The sequence below is a fragment of the Eschrichtius robustus genome, chromosome 14 (genome assembly GCF_028021215.1).
Source record: "Eschrichtius robustus isolate mEscRob2 chromosome 14, mEscRob2.pri, whole genome shotgun sequence".
Lineage (NCBI taxonomy): Eukaryota > Metazoa > Chordata > Mammalia > Artiodactyla > Eschrichtiidae > Eschrichtius > Eschrichtius robustus.
The window spans coordinates 1,773,795-1,798,165 of record NC_090837.1 but is presented as its reverse complement, the minus strand read 5'-3'; the positions used below and the strand labels follow the sequence as shown (position 1 = coordinate 1,798,165).

General features: G+C 57.4%; 1 protein-coding gene across 2 annotated transcripts in view; it reads left to right on the top strand.

The window, feature by feature from the left end:
* ADGRD1 (adhesion G protein-coupled receptor D1) overlaps window positions 1-24,371 on the top strand; it is a 144,872-nt gene that overhangs the window by 105,705 nt on the left and 14,796 nt on the right. For both annotated transcript variants that reach the window (XM_068563324.1, XM_068563323.1), the window contains 5 exons: window positions 9,178-9,281; window positions 10,946-11,057; window positions 13,580-13,733; window positions 19,145-19,211; window positions 21,633-21,699. In XM_068563324.1, the coding sequence (XP_068419425.1) occupies window positions 9,178-9,281; window positions 10,946-11,057; window positions 13,580-13,733; window positions 19,145-19,211; window positions 21,633-21,699 (504 nt within the window). The remainder of the gene's footprint in view (window positions 1-9,177; window positions 9,282-10,945; window positions 11,058-13,579; window positions 13,734-19,144; window positions 19,212-21,632; window positions 21,700-24,371) is intronic.

The following is a 24,371-nucleotide window of genomic DNA, read 5'->3' as shown; positions in this document are numbered from 1 at the left end:
CTGAGCTTTGGCTTCCCTGCCTGTGACATGGGTGAGGACCCCCTCCTCATGGAGCTGTGGGGGGGGGTCAGACACCTCCCAGCCCAAGTACTGAGCTCTGAGCACCCAGCAGTGAGTACTGAGCTCTGAGCACCCAGCCCCAGGCACTCGGCCTGACCGAGGCCGCAGTGATGTCAGCACTAGCACCGCCTGGGATGTCCTGGCAGCCGAGGAGCCGCATCAGAGAGGAGTAGGGAGGGGACTGGGATGGAGCAGGGCTGAGCCTGGGGACCACAGACCTCCCCGCAGGCAGCATCAGAGCTCCGGGCCGGGTGTCTCTCCCTCTTCTTTCATTCTTCCGAAGGACGGCAGGGTCCTGAGCCTCTAGGTGCAGAGTCAGGACTACTGTCTCCTTGTTGACGGGGGTCCTGCGGGAGGAGGGAGCTGAAAAGTCTCTTGTTTTGCCCTTTATTCCCCGCCCCCCCCAGGATGTAATGCCTCACCTTGTGTATCTGCAACGGAGGGGCCGGTCCTAAATGCCTTCCTCTTGCAGATCCAGAAAGGCCCCCCGCGTCACTCCTCAGTTCCCTGGTCCCTGCAGTTATGTAGGAAAGGGTAGCAGACAGGCTCCCGCTGGGTCCTGGCTGGTCCTCTGGGCTCTGCTTTGCATACCTGCTCTCTCCCTCCTGCTGATTCACCAGCCAGGCCCTTCCAGGCTGTGTTAGGACCAGGAACTTCCTCTTCGGACCCCCCACCATCCATGTCCACGGGGTGAATCTCACCAGCCTCTCCGGAGAGCCTGGGACGGTGCTGAGCGGGGCACTGGAGAGGTGCAGAGAGTGCCTCCCTTCCCCCCTCCCCCCTCCCCTGCCCCTCCCATCTCTCTCCCTCCTGCCTCCCCCTCCCCTGCCCCTCCCATCTCTCTCCCTCCTGCCTCCCCCTCCCCTACCCCTCCCATCTCTCTCCCTCCTGCCTCCCCCTCCCCTACCCCTCCCATCTCTCCCCCTCCTGTCTCCCCCTCCCGTGTCCCTCCCATCTCACCCCCTCCTGCCTCCCCCTCCCCTGCCCCTCCCATCTCTCCCCCTCCTGCCCCTCCCATCTCTCTCCCTCCTGCCCCTCCCATCTCTCTCCCTCCTGCCCCTCCCATCTCTCTCCCTCCTGCCCCTCCCATCTCTCTCCCTCCTGCCTCCCCCTCCCCTGCCCCTCCCATCTCTCTCCCTCCTGCCTCCCCCTCCCCTGCCCCTCCCATCTCTCTCCCTCCTGCCTCCCCCTTCCCTGCCCCTCCCATCTCTCTCCCTCCTCTCCCCCCTCCCCTGCCCCTCCCATCTCTCTCCCTCCTGCCTCCCCCTCCCCTGCCCCTCCCATCTCTCTCCCTCCTGTCTCCCTCCAGGGCTTCCTCGGGCTCTTTCCCTGAGTCCTTGCCTTGCTGCCTCTCTGGGGTGGGCATGTTGGCTGAGCTCTGGGGCTGGGCCCTGCCTGCCATCCCCTCTCTCCCCGCTAGAACCCCAGGCATGCAGGCACTGCGACCACCTGGGACTGGTGGGAACGGGCTGAGGTGGTAGGAGCAGACGTTAGGCGCAGGAGACAGCAGCCTGGTGCCGTGGGGTATCAGCTTGGCATCGGCCCGGCCCTGCTGTCCTGGGAACAGTGCCTCTCTGTGGGGTCAGGACTCCCCCCCGGCCAATTTCATTATCCCCAAGTCCTCCACCCAGACCCAGGCTGCTACTTCAGGGGAAAAGCAGCCACTGCTTCATTTATCCTAGAATCTTCTGAGAAGCATCTGCTCTGGAGCTGTGATGGGGCTTGAGCTGCACGGGAAGCTGGCAGCGGGGTCCCCGAGGGCTCCTCTCTCAGGGCTGCCCTCAGGATCGAGAGCGCCCTCCGTGGGGTTGGGGTGTGAGCATGGTGGCCAGGAGCGAGGACGCCGGGAATGAGCCAGGGTGGAGCTGGGGCGTCTCCATTCCCGAGGATCCAAGGACTGATGTGCAGCCCCCCAGAGGGAGGGAGACAGGAGAGAGAGGGATAGAGGGTAGGGCAGGGAGGCCAAGGGCTCCACAGTGGTTCAGGGTGGTCAGCTCTGGGCTGGAGGACTGAGTCGGGGATTGAAGTGTGTTATGACCCAGATCGGGTAGATGCCACATTTTTTGTCGTAAGCATTATGGATCTCCGCATCGTGGTGGAAAAAGGGGCAAAGGGGAACCATCTCTGATAAGCTGCCACCCCCTGTGTCAGGGGTGAGGAGCCCTACAGGAGCCCAAGGGCTCCTTGCGGGACTGAGGTGAAGCCAGGGCCAGTTCCTTGGGGTGCGTTTGCTGTAAAGATGCTACAGCACGTGGAAAAAATGCAACAACACAGAAGGCAGGGTTGAGCGTGCCGGCTCCCCCCTCCATCCCGGGTTTCCCAGGGCCCTGCCTGGAGCAGCGGCTGGCTCTGTCACCTCAGAGACAGTCTCCGTGTCACCCCCTGTTCCTTCAACACAGGGTTGCGTGCTGTAAAGACTGTTGTGTGCTTCTGAAAGACGTATCCTGGTGACTGGTCCATCCCTGTCTGCGCGGACCTACCTCACTCATTTTCACCACTGCGTGCCTCCCCCCGCCCACCCCGTGATTCCTCTGTGGATCAACATCAGGTGACGGCAGTCTTTGGCTGCTGCGAACAATAAATATCTGTGTGCAGACTCCCTTCCCTTCACTGTGAGCGCGTCTGTAGAACTCACCACAGTGGACGTGCGGGGTCGAGCAGTGCGAGGCTTTAGCTTTTCATAGATGCTTGAAGCCACCATTTATGGGGGGGCGGGTGGTGTCTGCTCCAGCCCCGCCTCCGTGCAGAGAGTGTTGGGGTGACGGGTGTCTTGGGTCCATGTCCTCCCCTTGTCCACACGCCTCCCCCAACAGAGGCTGTATGCGCCTTGCAGTCTCAGTGTCGCGTTACCCCCGTCCCACCCCCATGTATAAAGCTGGAGGTCACACAGCTTCCGGTTAGTGTCTTGGGGGCCGGCAGCCTCAGGGGCAGGGCCGGCGGCTCCGCGGCTCCCACCAAGGAGCTGGATGCAGGAGAGATCCTTTCCCCAGGACCCCAGTCTTGTCCAGGTCCCGGGCCTTTGCTCTCAGACCCACCCCTTCCCCTGCTGGGCTCTGCATCGCAGGGCTGACCACTGCTGGCTGGCTTCCTAGGTCCCTGCCCCTTGGGGCTCTGGTAGGAGGTGGGAGGGGAAGGCAGTGAGGCCCCGTGCCCATCCTCTCTCGCGAGCCTCAGGCGGCTTTCCTGGCCTTGTCTTTGCAGCCTCCCGCTGGGCAGCTCCTCCAGCCCGTGGCCCTGGCTTCCCCAGGTGACCATGGGCCAAGCGGGTGGCTTCCTGCTGTGACTAATTGATGCCTGGGTCGCGCCATCATCCCCCTCACATCTCTGTTCCCCTCTCCCCTTTGTGAACACTGCCCTGAATTAAGTCTCCAAATCTTTGAGAGGCCGAAGCGGTTACTGTTTTCCTAGCCGGCCCCAGACCGGCACACAAGCTGTGTGGCTGACGGGAGATGGTGAGGCATCCCCAGGAGCCTGGTCTGGGTAACAAGGGGGTGAAGGGGCTCTGTCCTCGCCCCCGCTGGCTCCTTTGATGAGGTAACTAGCCTGAGGAAGGCAAGTCACTGACATCTTTTGAAAGACATCGGAGCCAAGTCCTCATGCATCCCGCGGGGAGAAATCCCACCCGATGCACCACTGCAGGGCTGTGGGTACCAGACCAGGCGCCGACGGTCTGGTACCGATGACCTTTGGACAGAAGCTCATCTCTGCCTGTCCTTGGGGCTGTGGGCTTATTTCCACCCCTGGAATGTGAGATTCATCTGCCGTCTGGACTCAGTGCAGCGGGTGTGGCCGGCAGAACCTGCAGCTTGTTAAGCCCAGGGACTGTCGCCACACCCCCAGCTGCCCAGGGGCTGAAGGAAGGCGCGTGGCTCAGCCGCCCCGCGGAGGGCAGGCTCCACCTGGATCCCAGCAGGATCCAGGAGAGCAGAGGCAGGACGGAGCCGGCCTGGCGGAGAGCTGGGGGTGGGGTGGCAGAAGCAGAGGAAACGGAACACAGGGTCCAGGGGCAGCGAGGGGCTGAGAGCATCTGCACCCGGGCTGATCCAGCGAGCGGGCTGCATGCGCTCAGACGTGTCCCCACTTGTCCTCCGCTCTGCTCGGCCGCAGGTTCCCTTGACAACTGGTTCCTGCCAAGTCCAGCCAGTGAGAGCCAGGCACGAAGTGATACACCTCTGCTGTCGCTCAGAGGCTCCTGACGCTGCCTGTGTCACCTCCGTGGTCCCTGCTCCTGCCGTACCCCGCCTCCGCCGCCGACCTCAGCTCATGGGACAGGCCTGTTGTGTTTTCAGCTCTGCCAGTGGCCCCAGCTCTGCTCACATCTCCCCTTCCCATTGTCCTCCCCACCCTACGAGGGCAGAGCCTCTTGCTGCGGCTGTCCTCTGGGACCCTCACCACCATCTCCTTTTTCAGGGTTTCCCACCCTTTTACACCTACTTCCTATGTTCAGTCCCCTCTGCTGAATCTTTCCGGAGGTGTGGACCCTCCTGACAGAGCGACTAAGGTGGTGAGGCAGAGGTGCAGGCAGGGCTGATCACTCGGGGGCCTTGGAGACCCTGGGAAGGATGTGGATTTCATTCTAGGTGCAGGGGTGCCCAGGAGGCGGGTAAGCTGGGAGCCATGTGTGCTGAGTGGCGACTTGGCTGAAATGGGGAGCGGTGAGGGGGTCCAGGGCATGGAGGAGGTTAAGGCAGAGGCTTGGAAGCTGGGGAGAAAGAGAGATGCGTGGCTACATGTCAGCTGAGGCACCCACAGGACTGGGTGAGGGTGGGCTCTGAGGGGAGAGGGAGGACCCAGCGTGACTCAGGTCTGGGCCCCCCTCCCCGTCCCCCACCGATCACCTCACCACGGCCTCTGTGTCCATCACAGCCTGGCCAGTCTCAGAACTAGCATCTTTATTTCCTCACTCATGTATTTATCTGTTTATGCCTTTGTTCACTGTCTGCTTTCCCCACCGCAGTGCAAGCCCCAGGCTTGGCACACAGTGGGTGCTTAATACGTGCTTGATGCAGAGGGGGGCCCAGGCCTTCTGGGGTCAGCACTGTCTTGCCAGCTGTGCAGCGCTGGGCAGTCACGTTTCCTCATCGTGATGACCAGGATGCCCGCAGGCTGCTCTGCGGGTTCAGTGCCTGTATGCAGCAGGTGCCCAATAAAGGCAGCTCTGCTCTTCCCCTCTTGGCCATCCACTCTTCTGTGAATGCTCCACTACCCCAGACAGGCATTCTGATCTTTGCTTCACCTCTGGAGCATCTGGAGTTTGCCAGTCCTCTGTTAGATGCTGGGGATCCCGACATGAGCAAGACAGACAACTCTCGTCTCGGCGGACCTCACCACTTAGAGCACACGCTGCTTCCAGGCCGGGAGACCCTCTCCCGTCCTCTCCGTCCACTTCCTGCCGTGTGTCGGGGCCTGTGTGAAGCCCACACCCCCGCCCATCCAACCTCACAAGGCACAGGCTGTCTGCAGGTTACAGTGGAGCCGTGTTTAACACAGGATGCAAGTTCACTTAATACACAGACTAACCAGTGGGCTGAACTTGTGTTAAAGTTATAAAGCTCATATAAACAGAGAGAGGGAAGTAAACTCTTCAGGCAGTCAGGGTCTCTCAGATTGTCCCCCACCAACACACACACCATTCTGCTCTGTAGATTTGACAGCTGTTTTAAACCAGAAAGGTCTGAAGACCCCGACTTCTGCAGGCAAGTTCCTCCTGGTCCCTCCTTTGGTCTGCCTCAGTGCTATTCAGACCACTGTACAGAAGGAATGATATATGAGGTTACCTGCACAGACTGTGGATACTCCAGTTTATGGGGGATCTTAGGGGTTTTCAAGGGTCCTTTTGATCACCTCTAATTTTTACCTTATGGCCTCACTTTATAATTCAAGTGCCATGGAAAATATGATCTTCCAATCTAGTTTGCCTTATGTTCTGTATAACCATTTCAAGACGGGCTGGCCAGGATGTTAGCAAGCGAGGGGCCATATCTCATTTTTTAAGTGTTCCCTATCGTGCCTGGCTTGAGGCTGGCTTTGGTTGGGTTTGGTAAAAGTTGTGATGAAGAGTTGGTTGATTGGTGGGGTTCGTTGATGGTGAGATTGGTTGATGGTTGAATTGGTTGATAATAGGGTTGGTTGATGGTTGAATTGGTTGATAATAGGGTTGGTTGATGGTGGCGTTGACTGATGGTGGGGTTGGAAGGCATATGGTACAGGGTTGGGTAGGTGTGGGTCTGAGGCTAGGGCTGGACTCCCATTTATCAGAAGCTCTAGGCCGAGTGTGTGTGCAGAAAACAGGAAAAGATTTCAGCTAGTCTGGCTGGCCAGGTACAGCCCTCATGCCTGGAAGCTTCTACATTGTGCAGTGAACTCTCACGTGAGCCTACTGGAAGCTCCCTAGCTCTGTGAGTGGAGGAGGTAAAGGTTTATTACCTAAGAGGTATGCAAACAGTGATGTAGATTAAATACATCTCTTATGGTGAATCAGTGCGGGAGTCAGGGGAGTAGACTTGAGGGCTCTTTCTACCCTAAAACCTTCAGCAAATACCTGTGGAAAACCATCATTCTCAGTAGTACCCTGCTGTTCTCAGAGCTGTGGTTGATGAGACGGTGGAAGTTTCAGGAACGTGATCTCTGGCCTTGAAGAGCTCACCATCTCTCTGGGAGTAAGAAGACTCTCCCGTGAAACGTGACAGTAGTACCAGAGTGGGACGCATCCCACCGGGGGGATGTGAGATGTTTGGGCAGTACAGCGATGAACGGGGGTGGGAAGAGCTGCGGCTTCGGGGTGCGAGGACTCGTGCGGAGAGCTTGTGCTCAGGGCCAGCCTAGGAACGGGACGTCCCAGTGGCAATGGGGTGAAGGTGTCACGGGGGCCAGGCTAGCTCTTGGATGCTGACATGTTGCTATCCTTCATTTGCTGTCATTTCCATTGGTAATTTAATTTCAATTAGGTGAGTGCTGCAGAGGTGGACCTTAGTTTCCAAGAACAGTTGGTGGTCTGTGATGCCAATAAACTCTGGTAACTGATACTTCCCTCCACCTCTAGGCAGAGATCATTGTGATGGTGGGACAGGACTTTCCAACTGTCTTATGAGACAGCAAAGAAAGGTGACATAGTTGGTATAATGCTAGTGATTCCTCACCTGGTTTGTTTTTTGTTTTTTTTTTTTAAAGAGTAGTCACATACTATTTTTTTTTTAAATTTTATTTATTTATTTTATTTATGGCTGTGTTGGGTCTTCGCTCCTGTGCGAGGGCCCTCTCTAGTTGTGGCAAGCGGGGGCCACTCTTCATCGCGGTGCACAGGCCTCTCACTATCGCGGCCTCTCTTGTTGCGGAGCACAGGCTCCAGACGCGCAGGCTCAGTAGTTGTGGCTCACGGGCCTAGTCGCTCCGCGGCATGTGGGATCTTCCCAGACCAGGGCTCGAACCCGTGTCCCCCGCATTGGCAGACAGACTCTCAACCACTGCGCCACCAGGGAAGCCCCCCTCACCTGGTTTTAGTTCTCCGTTTCTGAAAAGTATCGCTTGAAGTAACGGCACTTCCAAAGAGGTACTCTCTTCCCCTCCCCCAAAGAGTTTGAGAAATGCCAAGTTTAACATAGCTCTCTCTATCTATATATTTACCCGAAGGAGTCTCAGAAGCCTTAAGTTGCTTGTATTCACCAAAAGTCTTTAAAGGCAGATAGAGAGTGCGGCTTTTCCGAAACTTATCTAAAACCAGAAACATCGTTTCACAGAAGACCAGTGACAGCATCGCTCAGGAATTAGTGTTAAGCAATACAGTGCAGGAAAGTGGCTCTAGGAATGTATTTCCATTTGCCTTCCACAGATTTGTGATGGCTCAGAACACCGCTTGGCCTCTCTATCTGCAGATGGAGAACTTTAGGGTCCAGATCTTGGGATGTTGCCGAGAAGGCCGCTGCAGGAACGCACTGGTGGCCCCTCCTGTCTAGGAAGCTTGTTTTCCTGCATAGACAGGGGTTACTCATGAGGGCCCTCCCGCCCCCATGTCCAGGGCTGCTGGGTCCAGGCTTCTGCCTCCCCTTCCAGGGATTCAGCCAGGGACTGAAAGTGTTTCTTGACCCCTCGTTAAGTTATCAGTTCTCGGGAACCGACCGGCTGGCTCCCAAATTGTTCCCTGTGACCCACTTACGTTTCCTGGTGGGGCCTCCTGGGCCCCTCGTCCTGGACAACAGCCCTTTTCCGTACCTCAGAGTTGCCTCCTATTGTTCCCAATTAAGTCCCGGTGAACAGGGAAGAAAGCAGTTTAGCTGGAGGCCAAGGTCCCCAGGTGTCCTGGCCAAGGCTGGAGGGACCTTGATGTCTGGCGCTGGACACAAATGCAGAGCGAGCTCCAGGCTGGGTCTTTGACGCTGACGGAGGAGCGGGAAGCTCCCGGGATGCTGGTCTCCTAGGCCTGTGGCTTAGGGAGCACGGAGATTCTTGGATCCCAGGGTCAAATGTATGTGACCTCGAGAGGCCAGCTCCTGGAGTTCGGGGTTGTGCTGTTAGGTGAGCTGTCGTTTCTGTCCCCGTCCTTTGTGGCTTTGCATCCACTTGACTTACCGCCTACGTTTATGCTCTACTGGGCATCAGGGATACCAGCCAACTCTTACATTGCTCCGAGCACTTCACATATGAAAATTCATTCCTAGGTCGTCAGCTGGGACTTGCACCGGGGCCTATGGGTCAGGCTCTTACGAGAACCCTACATGCCGGGCACAGAGGCACGGGGCAGGCGGGCCGCCTGCGCGGGGAGCAGTGGGGGAAGGGAGGGGATGCAGTAGCAGCGCAGGGGCGGGGCGGGTGGAGGGACCTGAGTGATGGGTGGAGCCATTTGGAGCGGCTGAAATGCGCAGAACCAAGGGCCAACGCCAAAGGACTGGCCCTCTGGGTGGCAACACCAGGGCATCAGGGGGAGAGGCAGGCACTGGCGGTCCAGTGGCCAACCCTGGACGGTCCAGTGGCCGCCTCGTGCTCAGCTGTGCATTAGCCCTGGGACCCCTTCCAGCCTGAAGCCCCCCGATCAGGCTCGGGCCACATTAGCCACGGGGCCAGTCCCCCTCTAGGGCCTGGACCCGGCGGCGGCTGACTGCCTCCGCTCTGCTTCCCGCGCAGCTCACGCGCGGACACCAGGTGGCGCTCTCGTCCGTCAGCTACATCGGCTGCTCGCTGTCCGTGCTCTGCCTGACCATCACGCTCGTCACCTTCGCCGTGCTGTCGTGAGTCATCTTCTGCTCTCCCCCGGGGCCCAGGGGGTTGGGCGGCTTTGTGCAAATGTCAGTGCCACCCCTGCCCACTTCGATTTCCCTCTGGCACTTGCGCTCGGCAGGTGGCAAATGCCGGCCCCTATTAGAGTCTGCACACGGTGTGTGACAGCTGGACGGCTGTTCCTCGATTACCTTTTGTTCTGAAATCTGGGGCGCAGGGAGGGGGCTCTGGGCGCTGGGAAAGAGCGAGGGGAGAGGAGGTGCCGTGGAATTGGAGGGCACCCGGCTTCAGCTAACCTGGAAGGCTCTGGAAAGGTCCCCGGCCCACAAGGCTTTCTGTCCTCTGGCCAGGGGAGAGCCAGAACTGAGGACCCCCCCCCCAAGATGATATCAAAACAGCCAGAGCTTTGTGGGGCTGGGCTGCAGGAGGCCCCGGGGGTGGGAACACTGGGGGGCCCCTGCCTCCCTGCCGGCTGAAGCCTCGTCTGGTCAGAGATTGAGGGCACCCCTGCAGCCCCCCAAGAGGAGGCCGGCAGCTCAGTCCCTCCGTGGCCCTTTCTGAACCGGGACAGAAAAATAAGACGAGAGCCGTGAGTCTGGGCGGACAGCTGACTGGGGGCTGCTTGCACGCTCCCCTCCGAGCTGCTGGGCCTCAGAGAAGGGCGTTTTCCCCACACCTGGCCGGGCCCGCGCTCCGGGGATGCTCGGGGGTTTATCCGCTCCTCTTCCTCCACCCCTGGGCTTCCTCCTGGGGAGTTTATCCGCCCCTCTTCCTCCACCCCTGGGCTTCCTCCTGGGGAGTTTATCCGCCCCTCTTCCTCCACCCCTGGGCTTCCTCCTGGGGAGTTTATCCGCCCCTCTTCCTCCACCCCTGGGCTTCCTCCTGGGGGTTCCCAGGTTTGGCTGGTCGGGGGGCTGCGGCAACATCAGCAGGGGAGGCTGTCAGCTTCCCCGGCTCCCCCGTCCCCACTCCCCGGCTCCCCCCGTCCCCACTCCCCGGCTCCCCCCGTCCCCACTGCTGCCCACTGGGGACCCGGCGCCCTGGGGGGTGGGGGGCAGGGGTACACCCTGGACACGGGAGCTTCTGGAGGGATCCGAGCCGGGTGAGAGGAGACCGGCGCGGGTTTGGAGGAGGGACCCCAGCGTTACGCTCAGGACGTTCCTCGTTCCTCAGCTATTTGCTCAGCAAGCCCACCCCACCCAGGCGTAGTCAGCTCTGAGGACGCCGCTGCGCCCAAGACAGATAAAACCACACCTGGCCGGGGGTGGGGGGGCAGACAACGAGTGAGGATGCAAAGGCTGAAGACACATCTTCACAGCCGTCCGAGCCCTGAGAGCAGTTCAGAGAGGAAGTGGGGCTCCTTCAGGCTCGGGAAGTTCTCTCTTAAGGGGAGACCTGGGAAGGGACTTCACTGCAGAGGAACGGCTGGTGCAAAGGCCCCGAGGCTGGAGCGGGCTGGGGGTCTTGGAGAACCCCCAAGAAAAGGGGGTCTGTGAGCAGGGAAAGGGAAGAGCTGAGTCGGGCAAGGATCAGGCCCTGCAGGGCCTGTGGAAGGAGCTGGGTCGTTTCCGAGAGTGATAGGGAGCCATCGAGGGTTCACAGCTGGGAGTGGCAGCATCTGGGCGGGCTTATCAGGCCCTCTTCGGTGGCCTCACCCCTGCCTCTCTGCCCACAGCTCGGTCAGCACGATCCGGAACCAGCGCTACCACATCCACGCCAACCTGTCCTGTGCCATCCTGGTGGCCCAGGTCCTGTTGCTCATCAGCTTCCACTTCGAGCCGGGCACGGTGAGTGCGCCCCCTCGGTCCTGCGGGGTCCACAGCGGGCCTCCCTCCCATGCCCTCCTCCCCCGACTGTCACCAGGGCTGGCACCTTCTCCTGCTGGCTTAGTTCAGAACTCAGACCACCGGATAGCCAGGCTATGTTTCCTCTGGCAGAGACAGGGAAGATGACAGGCATGAGTGGCTTCCCCGCTCAGCCTCAGTCTCGGTAGTGACGACACTTACGGCCCTGACTGCGTGCTGGGCGCCGTGCTGAGGGCTTACCTAGACCCACTCAGTTAGTCCTCATAACAAGCCCACGAGGTGGTGCCGTCGTAACCCGCCTGCTATAGATGCCAGGTTGAGGCACGAGGGAGTTGCAGCCACTTACCCAGGGTGACCTGGTAAGTACTGACCAGGTCCTGGCCTCCCGCGGTCTTGCTGCAGACACTGCCGTCTATCACTGCTCTGACCATACACACAGCCGCATCCCCTCTGCCTGCCAAGGGCCAGCGGTCTCTGCAAAGGGACCGTGAAGACCCAGACCCACCTTTTCTCTGCCCTTTGTATCAGGCGGGCGGTTCTCCGGGGACCTAGGAAGCCTTAGATCTCTCAGAAAGTGAAATGCTGAGACCAGATTGACCCAGGCTTGGGTGATGTGGGTCATAAGCCTGGTTGAAGGGAAGAAGAAGCAGAGATGTGCTTGCTCTGCACCAGGAAGGAAGGGGGACCGAGCAGTTTAAGTCAGTGGTCCTGGGGCGCGATCACGATTGGCTAATGGAAGATGAACTCTTTATCCCACGAAGTGAGGGTCAGCAGAGCGTCTTGTCCTCACTGCCCAGCGGGGTCCTCAGCCCGCCTGCCTGTCCTGGGGCTGCTGCCTAAGGCGAGCTCCGCCCTCCTCTGCTCACAGGTTTAGGGGTTCAGCCAAGCATCTGAGGAGCTCCCGGCTGCGCCGTGGACAGATGAGGCCTGCACCAGCCTCATTCTCTCCTGCTCGGTGCTTTTCAAGCTCCACTGTGTATCATCACGCGGGGTTTTCTTGAAACACAGCTGTGGGTTCAGCAGGCCCTGGAATTCCTATTTCCATCAGGTTTTCAGGTGATGGCTGAGGCTGCCTGTCCAAGCCACACTGTGAGGGGTGAGTGCCCACTGTGGGATGGCAGCAGGAGGGGAAGTGGTCCAGGTGTCCATCATCCAGATGGTGGCCCCAGGGACCGGGAGAATCTCCTGTGTGTCTAAAATCCCAGGCAGGGCTCTGAGTGATCCGTCCATTGGATCACCTCTGTGGCAGACAGGACAGGTGACTGTGGTGGCCAGTCTCTGTGTGGGGAGGGGCCGCTCCCCACGTGAAACGGGCAGCTGGTCCTAGAAGACGCAGGGCCACCGGTGCTGGGACTACAAAAATAACAGATGTGTCCCATATTTGTATCTAACTTCAACAGATCCTGATGACTGGAAGCACAGCATTTCAGTAACTTGTTCCTTTTATTTCGTCCCTGAGAATCAACTGATCAGGGGGCCTTGGGAGGACAGGACATGGAGCCCCCATAGAGATGGTTGTTCTTGGTTTCCATATTTGTTTCCTTCCCCAGGCTCCTGGTTCCCTGGCCCTCGTATCCGAGCTTAGGGATGGGTGGCGGTGGATTCACAGAGAGAGCATGGGTGGGGGGATCTCTGACTGAGGCTCCGGGGTGAATCTGAGCCCACATGGCTGGGCTTGGAGTTGTGGCCAAGACGCTAGGAGCAAGAGGGACCAGCAGACCGTTGCCGCCTTGAACAGGGGAGAGGCGCACGCAGTGCTGAGCAGGCCGCTGCCGTTGCCTGCTTGTCACAGAGAAGGCAGGTGGGATATTAGTGCCCCGGGCAGCCAGAAGGAGCAGACATTACAGGTAGTTCGTGCACCTCTGTTCAGTACACCTGCTGAGAGTAAAGTCCCGTGAAGCGGCCGTGTCACTCACGCCTTTCGGCTCCAGGTAGGTAACCAACACCTTGAAACGGAGAACTGAAAATTCCTGAGTCTGGAGGTCTCAGCCACGTCACAGGCTGCGCTCTCTCTGCCCCTCAACTCCCTTCCCTTCATGCGCTCCGCTCTGCAGCCCTCCCCTCCGGGCCGGAGTGGCTTCCACAGCTCCGGGCTCCCGTCCTTGGGTCCGAAGGAAGGAGGGAGAGCTGCTCACCGGCGCCTCCGCCCACCCCGGAGCCCACGCCCGGCAACCCGGCCAGTCACGTGCCCACCCCTGAGCCAATCCTGGTGCAGGGATGGGGATGTTTACGCTGATTGGCCGGACCGAGTCCCTGCCCTCTCATGAACCAATCACTGTACCTGGGAGGGGGTGTGGTGCAGTGATTGGCTACTGCCTGAGTCACGTGCCCCACTCAGATCACTCAGCTGGGAAAGGCGAGACGTCACTCCCCAGGAAGAAAGTGAGGCCACGTGTTTAGAAGGCTCCCCCAGAAAATCGGTGCAGGGAGGTTGGGACAACAGCAAGCTTCCACTGCTCACACCCCGAGAGAGCTTCTCCTCTGTGCCATTGCTTTGATCCTAGACCCCGTGCCAGGTGCTGGCCATGCTTCTGCACTACTTCTTCCTGAGCGCCTTTGCGTGGATGCTGGTGGAAGGGCTGCATCTCTACAGCATGGTGATCAAGGTCTTCGGATCAGAGGACAGCAAGCACCGCTACTACTATGGGATCGGATGGGGTAGGTGGGGATGGGATGGGGCAGGTGGGGCAGAGGTGGATTGTGAGTTCATCTTCATGTGAAACACCTCTAAGAGGCCAGGTGCTCTTAGGGTTGAACTTCCCCACACTCTTTTTCAAAAAAGTCAGTTTCCATGGGGAGTGCTTTGGAGTTCTCTGTTCTAATGGTCGGCTTCCCTCCTCCCTGGGAAAAATCCCAGAGGCACTGCTCTGGAGCCGGTGCGGGGACAGTGGCCTGCTTCTCTTGAATTGACACCCCGGCTTTAATGCAGGGCACCAGGCAGGGGAGGTGGCCTCTAGGCCTTTAATGCAGGGCACCAGGCAGGGGAGGTGGCAGGGGAGGTGTATGGGTGCCCTGGGGCGAGGGCAGTCGGGGCCCTGTGTTCTCAGCCAGTCACGCCTGGGATGGACCCTGTACCCTATGGGTTGTGGTTGGAGGGAGGAAAGGAATTCTGATCTCTCGGTCGCTCTTGCCTGGAATAGAGTTTCTGCTCTTACCTGGAATAGAGTTTCTGCCCCGTGGTGCTGGGGAGAATGAGAAATGCAGGCAGCCTGCCCCAGGGAGATATTGTGGCTCTGGACTGGGTCCCGGGGGAGGGAGCCTGTCTTGTTGGCCACAGCTGCCTGGAGTGGAGCAGGTTGTAGCCCAGGTGTCCCAGCGTGTCAGTTTTACCCAGACTTAGTAGGTTTTCTTGAATACATTTTTCTTAATTTGCTGCATGCCCTTAAGAAAATTTGTAGAGACTTTAAGTGGTTGTGTTTTTTTAAAGCTAACTTTCACTCGTTATGGTGGTCCTTCATCCTGGGAGTCACCTCCCCATTGACTTGACTTTGTTTAACTTCCTTCTTGCCCACCCTGAGGAGGAGCCCCAGAGCACAGGAGACCCTGCTTCCTGCCAGAGTAATTGACACCTGGCATTCTTGCATCTGCTATAAAGCATTAATCCAGCATAAGGGACCTACTACTTGTGTCTAGTTTTCTTGTGATAGATTTAATTTTCACAGTCCCCATGGTGCAGGGAGCAGACAGACATTTTATTTTGTGCTTTGAGCTGGCTAACGTGGTTTATCTGGGGGACGTAGTGGAGGTAAATTATGTGCCCCCCTGGCTTTCCTGCGGAGCCCAGAGAGGCTCACGGGGGCAATGTGGAGAGAGGAGGCACAGCCGCCGCCTCCCGATGGGTGTGGCCTCGCAGGGAACTCCCCGTGGTCGCCAGCGATGTCCTGTGTCCCACCTGTGGGCAGCCTCGCTGTTCGTGCCGCGCTCCTCCTCACCTGGATGCCTTTGCTCTGGCTGGGCTCTCAGCAGGAATGTCCTCTCCTCTCCATTTTCTTCTTGGTGAGCCCAACTCAAGCATGACCTTCTCCTTCCATCCTGCCATGACTTCCTGACAGAGGAGGGTTGCTTCTGCCTCTGACTTCTGACTTCATTTAGTAAAAGGGTTTACAGGACAAGTGACCAACCACCTGTAATGGCTAGTTTCTTTGTGGAAACGGTCAAATAGTTTAGAGGTATGTGCACGCACACACACGCACACACCCCGTAGCCACAGCAAGGACAGTTGAAATGAATTGAAAGTGTGGAGTTTGTCTCTGCAGTGACAGGAGTCAGGTGTGTTGGTTCAAGATGGAGGTGGCGGTCATAATCCAATCCAGCCCTGAAGGATCTCTTCTTTGGTCTGCACAGTGTTGGAGAAAAAAAATGAATGATTTGCCAATACTTAAAAATGGAGAGCTTTTGCATAAAATTATAGAGTTCTTTTGAAAGGTGAGGTGATCTGGGAACCCTGAGCTTCCGTTCCTACTTGACAGCATTGGCTGCGACTGTACGGTTTCTGATGCCAGCGTCTTCCCTGCGGGTGTCTGAGTGTACAGCCTCTGTCAGACGCTCCCTGCAAATGGAGCGCTGGGCTGGGTTCCAGCAGGGCTCTGTCTCCACATCAGCGTCCCCTTAACTGATTTCCTCAGGGCTCTGAATTGCGTCCTTCCTTCTGATGGGGTTCGACTTGGCTCTGGGCCTAAGTACAGACAGTCTGCAGGCAGCTGGCCTCTCTCTACCTGAAGTTATGAATTAAGAGGGAGCTGGAGGCTGACCCAGGGCCCAGGGGGGTCACCCTGCAGGGAGGGTCCCCCAGAGAGAGGCCACTTCCCTGGAGATTTTCACCGTGCTCTTACCCTGACCTTCAAATGGTATCATTTTTTGAAACTCAAGGACTGTGTTTTTGACCGAGTTGGGATTGGAGGTGTCAAATTAACAACATACCTGAAGTTTAGCTGCATGTCAGGTCCTGTGCTTGAACTTGAAAGGTGAGTGTAATGTAATCTTTGTCCTCAAGGAGTCCATGTGGGAACTGGGAGATCAGGTGAGTGATAAAACAGTTGAGCCTTTACACGTTGGTGCAGCAGACATGAATCTCTGACCACAAACAGCAGATGTGAATCTCTGACCACAAAGTCAGAAGTGAAAGAAATAATCATAAACTCAGTAGCGAAAGAAATGCAACTTGCTTTATTTTCCTCTGTTACGACTTCACTTCTTTTGTGAGTGCGCACTCATCAGAGGGTGAAAACGTCATCAGAGTTCATTCTGGACCCCGCCTTTCTCTGAAGTTGCGCTGGTGTCCCAGGGAGGTGACACAGTGCCAAGACCCTGGGACGTGCATCAGTCAGGGCAGGCTAGGTTATGCTGCCATAACAAGCAGCCTCCAACTCACATGGGTTGACAACAGTCGCATTTATCTCCTGCTTACACTGCGTGTCGTCAGCGGCCGGTGGCAGTGGGAGGGGCTCTGCTCGGGGCAGTCCCTCAGGGGCCCGGGGTGATGGAGAAGGTGCTGCCTGGAGCCACTGCTGGATGCTGTGAGAGAGAAGACGAGCCGGGGGGATGTCACCCGGGAAATCAGATACTTAGCCGAAAGAGGCATGGGTCAATTCTGTTCACAACTCACTGCCCAGAAGGAGCCGACAGCTCAACAGCCCCAGGGTGCAGAAGTGCAAGCCTCCATGTGCCCAGAACGAGGCATCCAGAGTGTGGCACAGTGACTTCTACCGGAGGGCGGGCCACTTGTCTCCCAGCGTTGTCATCTCTCTGCCCCTCCTCTGTCGAGACACCCCACCCCTGTATTGGGTTTCTTATCATCCATCCTCTCGGGGCTTTGCTCTGCGGGTCTGGGTTAACATTTCATAGCAATGCTCCTTATGGTTGCTTCTCACATCACCCCTCCCTCCTTCCCTGGATCTTAGGGGCCAGCAGCCAGGGAAGCACCAGTGTGGTCCCTCTGAAAGGTCACCACATTCCAAAGAGAGCACTTCTTGAGCTCCACAAAGTCAACGTCCATAGGACAGGACCAGAGGAACCCCAAACTGCGGAAGCAGGTCGCGTGTCTGCATGGGTTATGGGGGTGTGAATTTCAGATGCTAGCAGCAGTGGAAAAGGCATCGGAGTTGGTTCATAAGAGTGGAGATTATCATGCAGAGATGGGCTTCATACATCAGCACATCCTTAATCACATCCATGGCCGCAGCACGTGTGATCCTCACCACAGCCTGATGGCATGTGCTGTCCTCTCCATTTCCAGAGTGAGAACGTGGCAGCCCAGAGAGGTTCAGCCGGGTCCCTGAGGCTGCACAGCTGGTCCATGGGCCCTGGGACTAGAGCCCGGTGTCGTGTGGCTCCGAAGCCCAGGCTTTTCCCACTCGCTGACTTCTCCATCCTGTTCCCACGCTCCTTTTCCCGCCACCTGTGAACTTATCCTTGTTAACAGCACCCTCACCCAGTGCCTGTGGCTCCTGCAGCGTGTTTCAGAGAAAGCAGAGGGTAGGGCCCACCTTCTTCTCAGACCCTTCCGGTCACTGCCCTGTGGCCTGTCTTCTGAGCGTCAGTGTTGCTTTGGGGATCATAGGAGAAACGTGTCAGTTGTGAAGGCAGAAAAAGAATCTTCAACTCCTCCGTTTAACTTTGGGCGGCAAAGAGATGCCAGCCCCTGACTTGGGCCCCTGCCGTGGCCACGATCGGGGGAGGGAAATGTGGTGTTGACTCAAAGTGAAGTCAACCTCAACCCCTGAGTTTGAAAATCCGTCCTCCCAGGCACCTCGGGTTCTTACTGCACCTTCCAGAACACCCCCGGACGGGGCCCTGGGGACGCTGCAGGGTCCTGCGTGCACCTGCTGGGCTGTCCTATGGACCCAGATCTCCTGCAGTGCCCACTCCTCCCGCACCCCAAGGCTTGAGCTTCCTCGGGAAGATGGGGTGGGGGAGAATCTTGGTGCTTGATGCCCCCAGGGCCCCTCACCATCTCAGGGCCCATGTGATCCTCCCAAGAGAGCCAGGCAGCGGGGTTCCCTGCAGCGCCTGAGGAAACCGAGGCCCTAAGTGAGTGGGTGGCAGGATGCGGGCTGGATCCTTGGCGTCCCGCTTGTCTCCTGTGACTCTGGGTCCATCAGGGCAGGAGGGCCGCAGCCAGAGGCTCCAACACCAAGAAAAAGGCTCTGGCTTCTATGAGGTCATGCACGCGGGTAGAAAACCCGAGTGCGACAGCGGGTCAGCAGTGAGAGGTGCGTCCCCTCCTGGCCCCTGGCCTGTCCACCTCTCCCCAGAGGCTGCTTGCTGGTCTCCTTTGAGGGCCCGGTGACTGTCTTGTCCAGATGTGCTGTGATGTAGTCAGACTATTTTGACATCCAGACAAAGTGTTTCAGAGACAGGACCACTCTCCAAAGACTCCTTTTCAAGGAGAATCATTTAACACTGCTCCTCAGAAGGGCCGGTGTGGAGCTGACCAAGCCACCAGAGGTCGCAGGAGGGCTGAGGCCTTGAGGCGCCCAGGCCTGGAGCCGGGAGCAGGCTTCCCTCTGGGTCCTGGAGCAGATCTCCCATGGGCGGGGCAGGCTTGGCCAGAGGGGCACAAGGAGCCGCCTGTCCTAATGTATCTTCCCCTGCCCCCTTTTATCCCAGCAATCTGCAAAGTGCAGGGTCCTGGTCAGGAGCCCTTCCTCCTGACCACCCTCAGGAGGGGAGGGTCAGTGGGTGGAAGGGGACCCTTTGCTGTCTCTTCTTCCCCCTCCCTTCCCTGCAGGGGAGCAGAGGCAGGTGCTGTGCTCAGGGCGCCAGTCAGACAGAGGCCCTGGGCATGCTGCTTCCCCAGCAGCCGGAAGGGTGTTGTTTTCAGATACAGAATCAGATTCATAACGGATCTGCCCTAAAATGCATGTGTGTGTGTGTGTGTGTGTGTGTGTGTGTGTGTTAGTTATCTCTTTGTTTAGACTCTAAATTCTTGGAGCCTAGGGGCTGTTCTGTGTCCTCAACACTTAGCACACATTTCTTTGTACACATCAGGTATAAAATGAATAAATGAATGAACGAGTCAGAGGAGACTGGAGCAAGCTAATAAAATATTCTGCTCTCATTTTCTGCAGGTTCTCCTCTTCTGATCTGTATCATTTCAATAGTCTTTGCCATGGACAGTTACGGAACAAGTAAGAAGTAAGTGAAGGGGTGATCCCTGTGTGGGCAGGACTCCCGTGGGGAGGGGCACGGTGAGGGTCCCCGTGGCTTGTTGTCTTGCTGTGTTCTTCTCGGGGGGGGGGGGGCGTCTGTCCAAGGCTGGTATCCTCCAGCCCTGGCAGTAAAAAAGGCCTGATAGAGTGAGAAACACCCCCGGCGGTGCTCTGGGCTTCCTCCCACCTTGGAACTAGCATCGAGGGGGTCAGAGTGCCTCCTGCACTGAGTGGCCGGGACAGGTTTCTGATGGGAGCTCTTCATCCATGTGGTTGTCCTGGACGCAAAGTCTGGTCGCCTGTGGAGCCCCGTTTTGTGCTGACCCTTTCTTGGGGTGGTCAGCAAGTGCCTAGTACGTAAGAAGTCCCGTTAAATTACAGCCGAGTGAATAGGTGACTGTGTGAATAAGTGTGGTCTGATGTGCACCCGCAGGGGGCGTTCTCATCGCTGGGGCAGCAGCAGAGGGGACAGTGTATGTGCCGGACCTCGTGCACCATTTTGAAACTGCAGCTGGTGGGTCCCTAGTTGGATCAGGAAGAGGCTGGGTTGGGACAGTGCGACCAGGTCAGGTGTTCACCTCCCAGAAATTTGAATTCCTTTCCTCCCAAAGAGAAAAGGGCTTTAGCTCACCTGTCTTTAGGGAGCTGCCCCTCTCCTCAGCCAAGCTGAAGAACCACTGAGTGACAATGCCATGGAGAGACTTTAAGAGGAGAGAGAGGGAGTTAAACACTCTTCCAGCTTCAGCCTGAGATAATTTCTCAGCTGAGCTGCTAAAGTGGGAGGAATCTGGCTTTTTCTACTTTAGGGCGACAATTTCCTGAAGATGAAGCACTTAAAGAAAGCGCTATCTGAGTCCATATTGAAATAAGAATGATTAAACAACCATTGTTCTGGCCCATTCCTTGCAAGCCTGCGTGGTATCCAAAGTCAAGGCGCTAATTAAAAGAAGAAACTTCTTCTCAGACACGTCTCATTGGCATTTGTTCCGTGTCTTTCCATCTGGGAGCGTGCAGATGCTGGGCCGCCCACGGTGCGTCTCAGCTCCAGGGTCTGTTTCTGATGTAAGCCTCTCACCCACTCGTGTGCCCGAGAGCGAGGCAGCCCCAGCAAAGGTCCGGAAGCTCACTGAGTGTCTGGGGAGGACAGGGGACCTGAAGATTCTCATCCACTTAACATTCTGCACGAAAATGGTGGAAAGCACAAGCTTCCTCTTGCAGAACCCTCACCCTCCCAGGGAGCCTGGGTTGGAGCTGCCCCTTTGCAGAGGGACCACCAGACTCGACGTGTGTTTCCATGTTAAGTGCCGCGTCCTCGGACGGGAGGTTCTTTTCTCCAGGCTCTGGGTTCCAGACGGGAACGAGCCTCTTACAGGCGCTGTCACCTGTCTGGGGCATTTCGTGTCTCCTGGTCCAGGAGGTCTCGGGGGAGGACGCGGGCAGAAAGGCAGGGCGCAGGCGTGGACTTGGGTCCCCTAACGTCCCTGGGCCTCAGCCTCCTCCTCTGCAGGGTGGGGTCATCACAGCGCCTGCCTCAGGGGCGCGTGGGGTTATGGGGGCAACGCTGTGCCGTCAGGGGGCTGCGCTGGGTGAGCAGGGGTGAGTGAGTGACCAGGCGGCCCCGCAGGGACGTCCGCGTCCTGCGTCCGTGAGGATGCGCTGTGCACCTCACCAGATCCTGGCGGGTGTGCCAGGCCCCCGGGGCTGCCCCCGGATCCAGGCAGGTGACGTGTCTCAGGGACGCCGGGCTCTTGGCGGCTCTGATGCTCTGGAGAGGAAAACGGTGGTCCTGCCTGAGTTCCTGGAATCATGTCTCGTAAGCCAGGAGCAATTTCATATCCTCAGACTGGACCCTACTTCCCCGATGAGGCTTCTCTGGAAATCAGAGCCGTGGCTGGGATCCACTGGGACCTTTCTTCTCGGTTGTGGAGCGGGGTTGGGGGATGGCGCTGCCGGGAGGTGGAACTGACCGACAGCTGATGAGAAGACGAAGATGGTCCGTGCTGTCACGTGATGCCTCCTCACTCCTTGAACCCCTGCAGAAGACATTAGTTAAGTCAGTATTTGAAATGCTCTGGAAGGAAGCCGGCCCCTGGCAAAAGCCTATTTATTTATTTCTCGTATAAAATTAAGACCTCCTTTGGATTTTGGCTAGACTCTTCAGAGATTGCGAGTTTTTCCACTAACCAGGTGACCTGTAAAAGCCTTCTTTTCCCCGAGCCAGTCTACAGACCTGGAACATTCTTCCCAAGAGCGGGAGGCGTGAGGTCATGGACAGGATACAGACACGTTTGTAGGGATTAACAATGTCCTTGTGACTGTGCCCCACGGTGTCCCTGTACTGTCCCGGACGCAGGGCCCCTGGGACGTGGGATGGTGCACTGAAGTAACCTTCTGCCCCCTTCCACAGTTGCTGGCTGTCGCTCGGGAATGGTGCCATCTGGGCCTTCGTAGCTCCTGCCCTGTTCATCATCGTGGTACGTCCTCTGCCGTGCGGGCGCGGAGCTGGGCTGGGGAGGGGCCGGAGTGGAGGAAGCCCCGGGCTTTGTGGAGGTGCAGCTGGGCCCCCTGAGAGCACGTCCTAAGCTGGGGCAGCATAGGTCCTGTTACAGCCCCTCGTGGGGGTGTGACCCAGAGCCTCCTTTCCCCGAATGATACTCAGGAAGGTTGGGCAGGTTTTCAGGTTTAATGCAGATCTGTTTGAGGCCCTCGGTGCTTTTCATGCTGAAGCAGCAGGTGTGGGTGTGTGTCCAGGAGGGGCAGTGCAGACCCAACTGGTTCTTTTCTTTCCCGATGCTCTTCCATGATTTCCTCACGTGCACATCTCCGTGGTCAAGGAGATGCAGGATCCAAGGCTATGTTAGGGAGTTTTCGTCCGAGCCTCCTGGGAACCACACAAAACAGGATTCCTGTGATAATGAGGGACCTATTCAGAAAGGGTGACAGAAATGGGGATTTCTAAGCTCACAGTCAGGAACGTTTGCCGTGGCTGTGCGTCTGGGGTTCAGACGAGGCCGTCTCCACGTGGTTCTGGCTCCCCACCTCTCAGCTCTGTTTTCCTATAAGTTGGCTCCATTCTTAGCTAGGTTGCCCCAGATGCTGGTAAGAAACTCTAGGACCACACAAAATTATAATAACTGCCATGGGAAAAAAACCCTCCTTTGTTGTTCTTGCTATTGTTCTACCGACATGTCCCACAAAATCCTGGGATCGATTTTCATCATTTCTGGTGGGCCTGGCGTGGAACTCTGCCCACCATGGGCCCCTCGCTGAGGCCAGAGGAGCAGCATGCTCTGATTGGCCAGAGGAACGGAATGTTCTGATTGGCTAGCCTTCACTGAAGGCAGTGGAAGTAGAATGTTCTGATTGGCCAGCCCTCACTGTGGCCAGAAGAATGAAATGCTCTGATTGGCCAAAGGACTGGAACGCCTTGATTGGCCAGGCCTGGGTCACAGCTCTAACCCTGGGTCCTTATACTTGGTTTCCCATGAAGTTATTTAACGTTAATAATAAAGCTCAAATTTATAGAGCATCTTTTTTTTTTTTTTTAAGATCTGAATGTGTTTTTACATTAAATTTCTCTCTTACTTGCCCCTAAATTAGCTGCTTGGAGAGATGGTAATTTCTATTATTACAAAGGGGCAAATTAAGGTGCAGGGAATAAGTAGAATGATAAAATCCTGGCCCGTGATGGTAGCTGTATTAGTTTAGGTGTCCCCTTCCTCTCCTCCCCCCCATCCTTCTACTCTCCCTCTTCCTTTTGTTCTCTCCCCTCCCCCTTCTCCCCAGGTGCTAGTAAACCAGCTTGAGTGCCCTTGAGTAGAAAAGGCTCAGTCCTGGGAAACAGGGAAATCAGTCATGGCTGGTTCCAGGTACTCAGTGATGTCCACAGATATCTCCTACTCAGCCCATGGTCCCATTGCCTCCTTGCTGGCTCCATCTCAGGCAGGCTTTCCTGGGGGGGACATGATGGAGCTGGTACCCTGACACATCCTCCAGCTCTGCAGTTCAGGGTAAGGAGAGAGGCACTGTTCCCAGCAGTCCCAGCAGAAGTCCCAGGGCAGATTCTGATTGGCTCCCATGGGTCAGGTTTCCAGAGCCAATCACTGAGGCTGGGGTGGAGGCAGATGATTGTTCAGGCCCGAATCACATGACTACCCAGGGGCAGGGTTTATTATTTTATCCACCTGAACTCTCGGGGCTAGAGGTGGGGATCCCCAAGAAGCCCTAGGGAAAGGGCCTGGGAGAGGGGGGTGCCAGTACCTGGGTGCTGAGCCTGGCTGGGGTCTGGTCAGAGGTGAGGCATCGCCATGCTGTCCCAGTCTGGGCCTCTCTCCCCACAGGTGTTGGGGGCTGACAGCAGGACACCCCCATCCCTCCTGCCCACCTTGTGCAAATCCACAAAGCACACTCTCCACACCCTTGGCTGGGGCCCCAGAACATGCTGTCCACGCACCCCCAGGGTGGGAGCCAGGCCATGCTCACTGCCTCTAAGGGTGCTGCCTTTGAAGGGTGTCGGGCCCCCAGGTGGGCCCGGTACTGGAGGTGACGGAAGGGACTCCAGCCAGAGACACTTGAGACTTTGGTGTCCTCATCCGTCGCCTCCCCCATCGGGTGTCCCGGCTGTGGTGGCACATGAACTGTCCTCCCATCCTAAGGACAGATCCAATGTCCTGTGTCACCAAGGATGGCTGCCGGAGGATGGACTTATTTGGAGAGGGTCTGTGGATGGCACTGAAGCCCAGCGCTCCTGCCTCCCCTCCATGTGGATCTTTCCTAAATATTGTGAAGCCAGCCCTCCTTTCACTCACCCCCCTGCTCCCTTCCCCAACGGCTGATTCGAAAGCTTCTTTTGACTTTGTTCCAAATTCGGTGGCACTGACTGAGGCCGTGGGCCCTGGTGGTTAATTAGAAACGTATCCAAGGGAAGACGCCTAAAGATGTGGCTTCTTCCGCCTTAATTAAAATTCCACTCAGACATCTCAGGCCACACGGAGGTGCAGCAGCGTCTTCTTGGTAAAGGGTTTCCAGACGGGCAGCGTGGGGGGCATCATTGTGGTGTCATCGTCTGTTCGGGACATGAGGGAGGGTGGTGGTGCCAGCCCCACACACGCTCCCCCCGTTCGCGCTGCGTTGACTCTGCTCCCCT